Source organism: Pecten maximus, chromosome 4, assembly GCF_902652985.1.
Source record: "Pecten maximus chromosome 4, xPecMax1.1, whole genome shotgun sequence".
NCBI lineage: Eukaryota > Metazoa > Mollusca > Bivalvia > Pectinida > Pectinidae > Pecten > Pecten maximus.
This window is the reverse complement of record NC_047018.1, coordinates 32,198,370-32,212,418: the sequence shown is the minus strand read 5'-3', so window position 1 is coordinate 32,212,418 and position 14,049 is coordinate 32,198,370. Positions and strand designations below refer to the sequence as shown.

The following is a 14,049-nucleotide window of genomic DNA, read 5'->3' as shown; positions in this document are numbered from 1 at the left end:
GTCAAAGTACCATTTTTAAGGATTGTTGAATTTGTCAAAAAGAAAAAGGAAAAAAAAGAGTTATGTACAGTAATTATAACAATCATTTTGTTCTCCCTTTTATAATTAAAACGGTAGATCAAATTATTTTGATAAATGAAAGACAGATATTTCTCCTAAATTTCCTAACCATTCAACTCGATGCTTAAGTCAAGTTATAAACATGAATTTTACATAATTTTGAATATGAAAAGCAAACTAAACTAAAAAATTGTTCAAAATAGTTGTTGTGACAAGTTTTAAAGTTACACATATACATGTACATGTAACATGAAAGAAATTTTCGTTTGAAACCGTTTTATTACTAGAGGATTCAGGTTTGACGTATTGCATAGTTTAAATTGTATAAGACGTACAATATTACTGTATTTATTGGGCAATAAACACATGCCCATAAATTAGTCTGCATAATACCGACATGTGATTAATTCATTGTCCTGTAAATGTAAACTATTTTACAACAATTGCAAAACAAGTTATAGAAACTTTTAGAAGTGCATGAGGGATCTTATTATAGGATGAAGTTGAGGTACCAAGAGAAAACTCATATGTGGTTGTTCAGGTAACTCTCATACCTTTTCACGTCTGATCTGGGAATCAAACCCTGCCTTTTAGGTGAAAGGCAAGTTTGTTACTACTGTACCACCTGATCATGACCACCCATCCTGTAATAAGCCCACCCCTAGTTTAAAATATTATGGCTCCTGGACTTACGTCAGGATAAATATGGTAGTGAATAATGATAAAATATTACAACTTCACATGCATGAATTTCTGGTCTTAGATAATCAATATTTTATATGTCTGGTGTTTTCAGGGTGACTAAATGGCTGGTTTTGTGAAGAAGTGTCCGTGTCTGCGGCCACAAATAGAGGATGATGTCCGAGAACTGGACTATCGGCATTGTAGTTTGAGTGACGTCCCGTCAGAAGTCTTCAACTTTGAGCGAACCCTTGAAGAACTATTTGTCGATTCAAATCAGATCCGAGATTTACCCAGGGTGAGTGTGTGTATAGTTATTTTGTTAGTAGGTAAGTATTGGGTCTATGTACAGATAAATAATAAATGTATTCTGCAGTGAAACAAACACGCACACAATACAGACACTTGTATAACATGTTCTATGTTTCCATTACTGTTTATACACTGCCTAATAAAAATGAACTTGCTGTTTGTGTTTTAATGGTCCATTAGATTATTATACACCCATCCTCTCAGTATACAACTTAAAATCAATAGGGATCTAAGACATGTTGACTACAAATAGGTGCTGATCTAATTTCTGGCAAGATGTATGTTATGTGTTGATCAATGTTGTGAAGGCTGTTACTGATTGGCTCATATTGTTATGTTTCCCCCCCCCTAAAAATCATGCGATTTGACACAGAAATGAGTATCATATCTGTGAATCCCGATCCATATGTAGGGGGCCACAATGGCTCAGTTGGTTAGAGCGCTGACCATGTTACCTCGGGTGAAGATCCAAGATACGCGGTTTGACACTCCCTACTGGTTTGTGTTTCTCGAGAAGCTGAGAAATGGGCTGGTCTGTGCTGTTGTGGTTGTGTCCTTGGGCAAGATAATTTACCTTAATTGCTCTGGACAGCATGCGATGGGCCTCCCCTCCTGTATGTTGTTTAGTGAGGTAGTCACCAACTACTACAAGGAGACCTGGCCTCAAAATAACCCTGGCTGTTTTCAAAGGGCGATAAACCCAGCACACATAAACAGATAAAACCAAATGAAATTAATAATTCTTTTTTGAGGAAATATCTTCCAAATCTAATAATTTTCAGCTCATTATTAAAGTTTGCTGAATTGAGGTTATATGAATACACTGAATTTTCTCGTGCTATATTGAAATTTTGAAAATTGTTTTCAATACTCATTTGATTTTAATTGTGACTTTTGTAATCTGCAGGAGTTATTCTATTGCCATGGAATAAGGAAGTTGAGTCTAAGTGACAATGAAATCACACACATCCCTCCAGCGATTGCCAGCCTCATCAACTTGGAGGATCTGGACATCAGTAAAAATGGTGGGTATTTGAGATAGGACAGGTTTAGAAGAAGGACAGGGAGTAGCGAAGGCCTGGCTATTGCGGAGATTTTTCACTGTTGCAATACTGTTTTGGGAAATTATAATTACGATTGTTTTAAATATCAATGTGGCATACTATCACGATAGTATTGTGATGCTGTTGGAGACTTAACTTACCTGAGCTTATAATTACTATAGGTTCATTTGTAGGAAGTGTTTTTGATGTCTTGCTTTTGCAAAAACGAAATAGTCACCCTTTTTTTGTCTTTATCATCTTAAGAATGTAAAATGCACCTTCTCAGCAACCTTTCCTTTCACGCTTTTAACTGTAAAACGCCCACATGACTTAGACTAAACATAATTTGATTACTTCACTTGACACTAGGAACATATATAATTACATGCAACTAAATATGTTTGTGAAGCGACTGAATTATCATCGATCGTAATCAACAGTACTGGTATTCCCGCTAATGTCAGTAATGATTAAATCATCGTCAGATAAGTGTAGGTCCATCACTATTGAAACCATTGATAGTTCAACGCACAATCAAGGATTGTATCAATCAATGAATTCACCATTGAGAAATTGAAATCTGACGGAACAATCGCAATATATTGATAGTTTGATGTTTTGTTACATCCCTTAGAGTAGAGGTTGGGGTGAAATAGAAGGTGTGTGGGGATAGAAGGGTAAAGAAAAGGAGTGAATGTGTGAGGGATGAGAGGGTATACGTAACAACTTATAATATTTACCAACAAGAAGGAAAGATGGAATGTATGAGGGATAAAGAGGCTTAAGAGAAGAATGGTATATGAGGGATGAGAGGGTAAGAAAGGGATGGAATATGAGAGGTATGTGAAACGGAGGGATGGTGTATGCAAGTTATGGGAGGACAAAAAAAAAAGAATAGTGTGAGAAAGCATGGAATGGTAAAGGGAAGGAAGGATGGAATATTTGAGGGATGAGTGGTAAACAAAGGAAGGAGGGGATAGAAAGAACAGTGCAGAGTGGGACCCTTATTTCATCGCAGACGAGAGCGAATGAAGAAAAGCATTGAGAGATGTTGGGTATGTAACAGACTCGGAGATTAAAATAAAATAAAAAAATCTACAGAATATCGTCAATCACAGCTGGTATTTACTGCCTTAAGTCAAAATCCTCATTTTATTATTGCTGTCTTAATCCCCAACACTTCATAACAATTAAAGCAGATGTTACACAAGCTAAACTTCTGTGTAGATCTATGACACTTAGAAAATGTATCTCTATAGTTTTATATTCCGTGTTACAGCTCGGTCACAATTGTGTAAATATCCAGATTTAAAAAGTCTTTCTTGTTTTAAAGAACAAAATAGTTTTCCTACATTTCTATTGATAAAAAAACTCAAATTGATATGATTAGCTGTATCTATCCTGTATGGGATCTTATATTTACGCTTGGTTAAACTCTCTGACCTTTTGTGACCATCAGTATCCATAAAGTGACATCAAAGATGCACTCCAGGACCCCTATGAACACTTATCCGGGCTCATCTTATCAAATTTTTTTATTTCCATTGTAAAACCATTTTATGTATCTGATATGGGGAACTTTTACTATTAGATAGTCTGAAACTTGCCCTTAGCCTTAGGGGGTATAGGCACAAGTATGTGTAAATGTTTTCAGCATTCTTATAACAGGCTATGGCTTTTAATGTCAGCATTGTTCCCTAAAAACTCTATATACATTTAATATTTACTTAATTATCAGAAATGTAAGCAGTGTTTAATAAGTTAGTGAGTGAGACGCTCTAATGGAACGTGCTCCATACTAAGCGGTTTATAAACAGTAAGGTATAACACCTCCCCAGACTCTCTGTTATAAGAAGGTGACCATACAAGTGCCATATTGTCCAGAGTGGACGGTCAGTTGTGGACAGTCAAGGGTCAGTTATTGTAACAGAGCTATAAATATTGGCAATCAAGGGTCATTACCAAGAAATCCTGGTCATATTTTTGTAATGAATGCCTCTCTAGAGGACAATAAGTGTGAAGAGACTGGATAACCATAAAATATATGGGGCCTGCTACTCAACTAGAGATATGGGCCAATGGGAAGACAGGTTTGGTAGGAGAGACTGTGTGTGGTTTATGAATGTATTAAGACACCAGATAAAGGAGATGGAAACTTTGAGATTTAAAATGATAAAGAATTCTGGTTAAATGATACAACCATATTTGGTAATGTGTGAACAGGTAGTTGTACCTAATTACCCCCGACCAACACCAATTATATGTACATCACCTGTAGCATGTACACAGATACTCACACCTGTTATGGTGTGCAGGTTTTTAAGTCGGGGATACTTTAAGTTTCAATTGACAACTGCCTTAAAAAACAAGTGAAAAATCTTTGTAATGCTTTAGCCCACCCCCATCCTTTCACTCTATCATGTGACCCATCATCTTTGTTTGTATGCTTTGCCTTCTTTCCCAGTCCCTATATTCCATGCCCTCTCCCCTAGCTCCCCCATCCTAAGTAATGTATCCCTGCCCTCTTCCCCAGTCCCTGTATTCCACATGCCCTCTTCTCCACCCCCATCCTTATATCCTATGCCCTCTTCCCCAATCCCTGTATTCCATGCCCTCCTGCATCCTCTATCCTTTATATCCCAATCCATAACTTGTATTCCATGGCTCCCTTTTCCCTTCCCTATCCTCTTCCCCAATCCTTAACTTGTATTCCATGTCCCCTTTCCCTTCTCTATCCTCTTCCCCAATCCTTAACTTTTATTCCTTGCCCTCTCTCCCTCCCTCATCCTTGTAGCTCCTCTTTCCTCTTCCCCAGTCCCATATAGATCCACTGTAAAAGAACTGCTTGTAAATTTTTGTCAGTATGTAAAAATATTTGATGTATCCGATTGCCAAACCCAGTTACATTTTAAATATGATAATTTGATACATTGCCTTTGGATACAGTTAGAAATTCAATCTACGGTTTGAATTTCAATAGAAATTTTCCAGTATGAGTTTTACTGTTGATAACACACTTTTGCTATCTGCATAATTACATATAGCCATCAGACAGAGTGAGGTGCTATATAATTATGTAAATCACTATATATCTAGATGTTTGTCCCCAGATAGAATATGTACCCTCGGGTAGCATCAGTCTACATAATTACCAGCTCCATTTAACATGTGGTGAACATGAAAATGTGACAAAATTACAAAGTAAAAAATTTAAAGCAATGCTTTATTGTACATGGAGTTGATATGTGGTTCACAGTGGTGATGTTGTAATCCACATTTCCCCCTATATATACATGTCACTGACAAACCTCAAGTTAGGACAGTAAAGTAAATTATCAAAATATTTTTGTATTCATACTACTAGAAACATATATATTTCAGCATGCTTAAAGCATTCCACTAAATTATGATTGCAATAAATGCAGTTTCTGTACACTGTTTTCTATGACAAACATCTTGCAATTTTGGTAGCACCAATTCTTAATGGCACTTATCTTTATTTTATTCATATTTGTGCTTACATTTAATGCGCCAAAATAAATACGTTTTCATTGCCGGTCTCCTAGCTGTCGTCAAATACCCCGTACTTACTACTGACGTACCCGTCTACCCTCTTTGTCATCAACATGCCTTGTTTATTCAGTTAACTGTCTCCCCTCCTATTACATAATTTCCCCACTACATAAATCCTCAGGTGTGGAACACTAAACTAAACCAGTGCAGCCATAAATTAGATCATGTACTTATGCATGTAGTATGCATAACATTGGAATTGATTAGGATTTACAGCGCTGTAAAGGCCTATATCGGTATATGGCCATGATTAAGTATTAATTCCTTTACATTAGAATGGGACCACGTCCAGGTAAGCTGGGAGGCCATTCATCGACCCCATGGCCGATAAAAGGGGGAGGAGCTGGATCTTACACACACCTGTAGGGAACACATTGATTACTTATAGAAATAATTCCAATTTTTCATTCTCTCTGCGTGACACATATTGATTTAAGCAAAATAGGAGCAATGTTAAGGGCCTTGGTGAAGCGCCTGTCTGATAAAAACTTCTGGTGCAATGTTATTGATTTGTTACCAGCGGGTATGCAAACAAATTCACAACTTTTGTTTCATTGTATAGGCCTTGATAGCCAGTGTGTCAAGTCTTTACAGACCATTCATATGAAACAGATTTCTCGATATTTCAATAAATATCATATGTTTATCAAAGTGTAAATATGAAGAAAAAAAAAGTGGTTAAACAAATTGGGTTTATGGAGAAGTGTTCTTCAACCAATCAGTTAGTAATATGACAATCTGTTAGTGTTTATATGTGCTGTAACTTAACATTAAGAGAGGCAGGCAGTTAGAAAGTATTATAGATTTATACTTGAATGCTAATGGTAAATGTTAAAGGCACCTCTGCTGAAGGATAAGGAGAGCTCCTTGTTGTATTCCCTCGGGGTCGAAAGCTTGCTTTGTAATTTGTAAATAGAATGAATCAAAATTCAAGTCTTTAAGATCTCAAGTGTATAAGTGGGAAAATACTAAAAAATTTTAAAATACCTTTAGGTGAACATGCTCCAGAATTAATTACATTCAAGATTTGGAACTGAGGTGTACTTTCATCAGAGTATCAATTTGTGTACAAGTGTATGTGGCCTGTCCTGTGATTCAAACTGCCCCACCCCATCTGTAGAAGGTGGAGTTGAGACTCTTAGAATACAAAGTGTGAAGGGACCTATGAACATGCTAATAATAAACCAGCCCTTTCCTGGCCGAGCTCATGTCTATACCCAGTGGTTGGTTGACCTTCTTTCTAAGCCCCGTCCAGGATTCCCAATTGTAAGCGGGCATTCTAAGGAGGAGTTGAGATTTTGAAATTTAAAGAATACAAAGAATGGGAGATTTTACCATTGATACAAACCTACCAGTCTTACTACTGTTATTGTACCCCTAGTCATACTAGTAGTGTTGAGATTCCTCCCCTCCCTCGTCTACACCATCACCCTATATATATAGTTAATGTCTATATATATATAACTAATTCACATCCATAGTGTTGAGAACTCTATTCCTCCCCTCCCTAGTCTACACCATCACCCTATATATAGTTCATGTCTATATATATATAACTAATTCACATCCATAGTGTTGAGATCTCTATACCTCCCCTCCCTCGTCTACACCATCACCCTATATATAGTTCATGTCTAATTCACATCCATAGTGTTGAGATCTCTATTCCTCCCCTCCCTCGTCTACACCATCACCCTATATATATAGTTCATGTCTAATTCACATCCATAGTGTTGAGATCTCTATTACTCCCCTCCCTCGTCTACACCATCACCCTATATATAGTTCATGTCTAATTCACATCCATAGTGTTGAGATCTCTATTACTCCCCTCCCTCGTCTACACCATCACCCTATATATAGTTCATGTCTAATTCACATCCATAGTGTTGAGATTCCTCCCCTCCCTCGTCTACACCATCACCCTATGTATAGTTAATGTCTATATATATATATAACTAATTCACATCCATAGTGTTGAGATCTCTATCCCTCCCCACCCTCGTCTACACCATCACCCTATATATAGTTCATGTCTAATTCACATCCATAGTGTTGAGAACTCTATTCCTCCCCTCCCTCGTCTACACCATCACACTATATATAGTTCATGTCTAATTCACATCCATAGTGTTGAGAACTCTATCCCTCCTCTCCCTCGTCTACACCATCACCCTATATATATATAGTTAATGTCTATATATAACTAATTCACATCCATAGTGTTGAGATCTCTATTCCTCCCCTCCCTCGTCTACACCATCACCCTATATATAGTTCATGTCTAATTCACATCCATAGTGTTGAGAACTCTATTCCTCCCCTCCCTCGTCTACACCATCACTCTATATATATATATAACTAATTCACATCCATAGTGTTGAGATCTCTATTCCTCCCCTCCCTCATCTACACCATCACTATATGTATAGTTCATGTCTAATTCACATCCATAGTGTTGAGATCTCTATCCCTCCCCTCCCTCGTCTACACCATCACCCTATATATATAGTTAATGTCTATATATATATAACTAATTCACATCCATAGTGTTGAGAACTCTATTACTCCCCTCCCTCGTCTACACCATCACCCTATATATATAGTTAATGTCTATATATATATAACTAATTCACATCCATAGTGTTGAGAACTCTATTACTCCCCTCCCTCGTCTACACCATCACCCTATATATATAGTTAATGTCTATATATATATAACTAATTCACATCCATAGTGTTGAGATCTCTATTCCTCCCCTCCCTCATCTACACCATCACTATATGTATAGTTCATGTCTAATTCACATCCATAGTGTTGAGATCTCTATCCCTCCCCTCCCTCGTCTACACCATCACCCTATATATATAGTTAATGTCTATATATATATAACTAATTCACATCCATAGTGTTGAGATCTCTATCCCTCCCCTCCCTCGTCTACACCATCACCCTATATATATAGTTAATGTCTATATATATATAACTAATTCACATCCATAGTGTTGAGAACTCTATTACTCCCCTCCCTCGTCTACACCATCACCCTATATATATAGTTAATGTCTATATATATATAACTAATTCACATCCATAGTGTTGAGAACTCTATTACTCCCCTCCCTCGTCTACACCATCACCCTATATATATAGTTAATGTCTATATATATATAACTAATTCACATCCATAGTGTTGAGAACTCTATTACTCCCCTCCCTCGTCTACACCATCACCCTATATATATAGTTAATGTCTATATATATATAACTAATTCACATCCATAGTGTTGAGAACTCTATTACTCCCCTCCCTCGTCTACACCATCACCCTATAATGTCTAATTCACATCCATAGTGTTGAGAACTCTCTTCCCTCTTTCCGTTTTGCTGTCACTATATAGCTATAGTGTCTATAAATCCTGAGGGTTTTGAGAACTGTGTTCCTTTCCTACTGTTTATATAAAGATCACCTAGGACAAAGTCTAAAATTACCTTTTTCAATCACCTTTTATAAATTGCCATGCATTGTTTGTTCTTAAACAATTTACATATTGACTTCTCAATATAAACAAAGATGCTCAGGGTCATTACCAGTATATTGGGTTAGAAGCATGCTGGGATGGAGGGCTATCAAGTTTGTTCAAATAAATGACCTTGGTCTGCATTTATTTTCAAAATGTTAAAGAGGTCAAATAATCAAGAATCCAAAGCTTATGATATTTGGTTAATTAGTAGCGATATGAGATGGAGGTCTACCACATTAAGTGTTCAGTGTATGGAATTTCTTATCCCTAATGTTTGTGTTATGTTATTATGTTTCTTAATGTTATAGTGTACTGTATGTAATATCTTGGGGGTTGACATATACCTAGGCCTGTTATAAGACAATTCCACTGACATATGTACATGTATAGTTGATAAGTTGATAACACAAAATGATTTTACATTCACAGCCAGATATACTTCCATGTTCATATTGATTTTATTCAGTCAGAATATATTCACATGTTCATATTGATTTTTCAAATTCAAATTTTTTTAAAAATGAGACTGTCTTGTTTCTGTGAATGACTAGTACCATGTGATAAACTGTCTTGTTTTTGTGACTGACAGGTACCTAATGATACCTTGTTTCTGTGACTGACAGGTACCTGATGATACCTTGTTTCTGTGACTGACAGGTACCTGATGATACCTTGTTTCTGTGACTGACAGGTACCTGATGATACCTTACCTTGTTTCTGTAACTGACAGGTACCTGATGATACCTTGTTTCTGTGACTGACAGGTACCTGATGATACCTTGTTTCTGTGACTGACGGGTACCTGATGATGCCTTGTTTCTGTGACTGACAGATACCTGATGATACCTTGTTTCTGTGACTGACAGGTACCTGATGATACCTTGTTTCTGTGACTGACAGGTACCTGATGATACCTTACCTTGTTTCTGTAACTGACAGGTACCTGATGACACCTTGTTTCTGTGACTGACAGGTACCTGATGATACCTTGTTTCTGTGACTGACAGGTACCTGATGATACCTTGTTTCTGTGACTGACGGGTACCTGATGATGCCTTGTTTCTGTGACTGACAGATACCTGATGATACCTTGTTTCTGTGACTGACAGGTACCTGATGATACCTTACCTTGTTTCTGTGACTGACAGGTACCTAATGATACCTTGTTTCTGTGACTGACAGGTACCTGATGATACCTTGTTTCTGTGACTGACAGGTACCTGATGATACCTTGTTTCTGTGACTGACAGGTACCTGATGATACCTTACCTTGTTTCTGTAACTGACAGGTACCTGATGACACCTTGTTTCTGTGACTGACAGGTACCTGATGATACCTTGTTTCTGTGACTGACAGGTACCTGATGATACCTTGTTTCTGTGACTGACAGGTACCTGAGGATACCTTGTTTCTGTGACTGACAGGTACCTGATGATACCTTGTTTCTTTGACTGACAGGTACTGATGATACCTTGTTTCTTTGACTGACAGGTACTGATGATACCTTGTTTCTGTGACTGACATGTACCTGATGATACCTTACCTTGTTTCTGTGACTGACAGGTACCTGATGATACCTTGTTTCTGTGACTGACAGGTACCTGAGGATACCTTGTTTCTGTGACTGACAGGTACCTGAGGATACCTTGTTTCTATGACTGACAGGTACCTGATGATACCTTGTTTCTGTGACTGACATGTACCTGATGATACCTTGTTTCTGTGACTGACAGGTACCTGATGATACCTTGTTTCTGTGACTGACAGGTACCTGATGACACCTTGTTTCTGTGACTGACTGGTACCTGATGATACCTTGTTTCTGTGACTGACAGGTACCTGATGATACCTTACCTTGTTTCTATGACTGACAGGTACCTGATGATACCTTACCTTGTTTCTATGACTGACAGGTACCTGATGATACCTTGTTTCTGTGACTGACAGGTACCTGATGATACCTTACCTTGTTTCTGTGACTGACAGGTACCTGATGATACCTTGTTTCTATGACTGACAGGTACCTGATGATACCTTACCTTGTTTCTGTGACTGACAGGTACCTGATGATACCTTACCTTGTTTCTGTGACTGACAGGTACCTGAGGATACCTTGTTTCTGTGACTGACAGGTACCTGATGATACCTTGTTTCTGTGACTGACAGGTACCTGAGGATGCCTTGTTTCTGTGACTGACAGGTACCTGATGATACCTTACCTTGTTTCTGTGACTGACAGGTACCTGAGGATACCTTGTTTCTGTGACTGACAGGTACCTGATGATACCTTACCTTGTTTCTATGACTGACAGGTACCTGATGATACCTTGTTTCTGTGACTGACAGGTACCTGATGATACCTTGTTTCTGTGACTGACAGGTACCTGATGATACCTTGTTTCTGTGACTGACAGGTACCTGATGATACCTTGTTTCTGTGACTGACAGGTACCTGATGATACCTTGTTTCCGTGACCGACAGGTACTTGATTAGCTGTTTGTTTTGTTACAGGTATCATTGACATGCCGGAAAACATCAAATGCTGTAAATATCTACACACAGTGGAGGCCAGTGTCAACCCACTCGGAAAGTAAGTCACCCTGCATTGCAAACAATGTAGTCATCACAGAACTCATATATACAAGTTGTAAAAAATGACACCCTGCATCACAAACACTGCAACTCTTATACTACATCACAAACACTGGGACTCTTACACTACATCACAAACACTGCGACTCTTACACTACCTCACAAACACTGTGACTCTTATACTACATCACGAAAACATCAAATGCTGTAAATATCTACACACAGTGGAGGCCAGTGTCAACCCACTCGGAAAGTAAGTCACCCTGCATCGCAAATATATACAAGTCGTATAAAATGACACCCTGCATCACCAGCAATGCAACTCTTATACATTAGTAAGTCACCCTGCATCACAAACACTGCGACTCTTATACTACATCACAAACACTGTGACTCTTACACTACATCACAAACACTGCGACTCTTATACTACATCACAAACACTGCGACTCTTATACTACATCACAAACACTGTGACTCTTACACTACATCACAAACACTGCGACTCTTACACTACATCACAAACACTGCGACTCTTACACTACACCACAAACACTGCGACTCTTACACTACATCACAAACACTGCGACTCTTATACTACATCACAAACACTGCGACTCTTATACTACATCACAAACACTGCGACTCTTATACTACATCACAAACACTGCGACTCTTACACTACATCACAAACACTGTGACTCTTACACTACATCACAAACACTGTGACTCTTATACTGCATCACAAACACTGTGACTCTTACACTACATCACAGACACTGGGACTCTTATACTACATCACAAACACTGTGACTCTTATACTGCATCACAAACACTGTGACTCTTATACTGCATCACAAACACTGTGACTCTTACACTACATCACAAACACTGCGACTCTTATACTACATCACAGACACTGGGACTCTTATACTACATCACAAACACTGTGACTCTTATACTGCATCACAAACGCTGCGACTCTTATACTACATCACAAACACTGTGACTCTTACACTACATCACAAACACTGCGACTCTTATACTACATCACAAACACTGTGACTCTTATACTACATCACAAACACTGCGACTCTTACACTACATCACAAACACTGCGACTCTTACACTACATCACAAACACTGCAACTCTATACTACATCACAAACACTGTGACTCTTACACTACATCACAAACACTGCGACTCTTATACTACATCACAAACACTGCGACTCTTATACTACATCACAAACACTGTGACTCTTACACTACATCACAAACACTGCGACTCTTATACTACATCACAAACACTGCGACTCTTACACTACATCACAAACACTGTGACTCTTACACTACATCACAAACGTAGACATATGTTCAATGTCAGTTGTACATGATGAATTAACTAATTCCAGGTAATCTGCAGTACTGGTAATTAAATCACTCTTTATATTGATGATAAAACCAGAAAATAAATATTCACAAAAATTACAGGATTTGTAGTAACCTCAGGCACAGATCACCATGTACGTATTTAGGTTAACATCTCTATTGAGGTATATAAAGGCTACAAATTTCTACAATGATGCAAAATAAAACTTGCAGAGTCACTCATCAACTGATTTGCTTACTCAGAAACTGACATAAATGTCTGAAAAAACTCCCACAAGTGTCTAATCAGGTTTGCCTATAATACCCGAGCTTTGGTGATGAGTTTTAGGCCAACACAAAATCTGCAAAGTCACATAATTATACCAGTTAGCACCCCAAATATACATAATTTTCTCACATTTTAAGATTTCTTAGTTATAATAATTGCACAGGGTATCACCTTTGCAATTTAGAGATGACATACAATCCAGATTTTATTGGCTAAGGAGTGTGAATATTCACATGTCTGTGACACCAGCCTCAACAATACCTTGTAACAGTTTATGGTCGAAGCCGTTCTTTGAGTGAAGAATGCAAGCCGGATTCTGATACTTGGTATTTATGTAAAACCCTTGCAAACTGTATGCAGATATGATGTTACTTAATCGGACCAGTTTGTAATGACTACTTATTTATATACTGGTAGTTGTATCTTTATGACCCTGGCTGTTAATAGGACGTTAAACAAAAACAAACCAAACCAAAAATTGTATCTTTAACTGTCAACCTGAGTTTAATTCTATACTCTTTGGTCTAGTCTAAAAAATCTTGTCAGTTTTGAATCTAATAGATTGTTTCTGAAAGGTACTGTCCAAGGTACTGACCACAAC

The 14,049-nt window shown here is 37.8% G+C and overlaps 1 protein-coding gene across 4 annotated transcripts in view; it reads left to right on the top strand.

The window, feature by feature from the left end:
* Positions 1–14,049, top strand: part of LOC117325849 (erbin-like) — an 82,409-nt gene that overhangs the window by 16,015 nt on the left and 52,345 nt on the right. For all 4 annotated transcript variants that reach the window (XM_033882347.1, XM_033882346.1, XM_033882343.1 and 1 more), the window contains exons 2-4: positions 857–1,039; positions 1,961–2,078; positions 11,708–11,786. In XM_033882347.1, coding sequence (XP_033738238.1) covers positions 866–1,039; positions 1,961–2,078; positions 11,708–11,786 — 371 coding nt within the window. In that variant the 5' untranslated portion in view covers positions 857–865. The remainder of the gene's footprint in view (positions 1–856; positions 1,040–1,960; positions 2,079–11,707; positions 11,787–14,049) is intronic.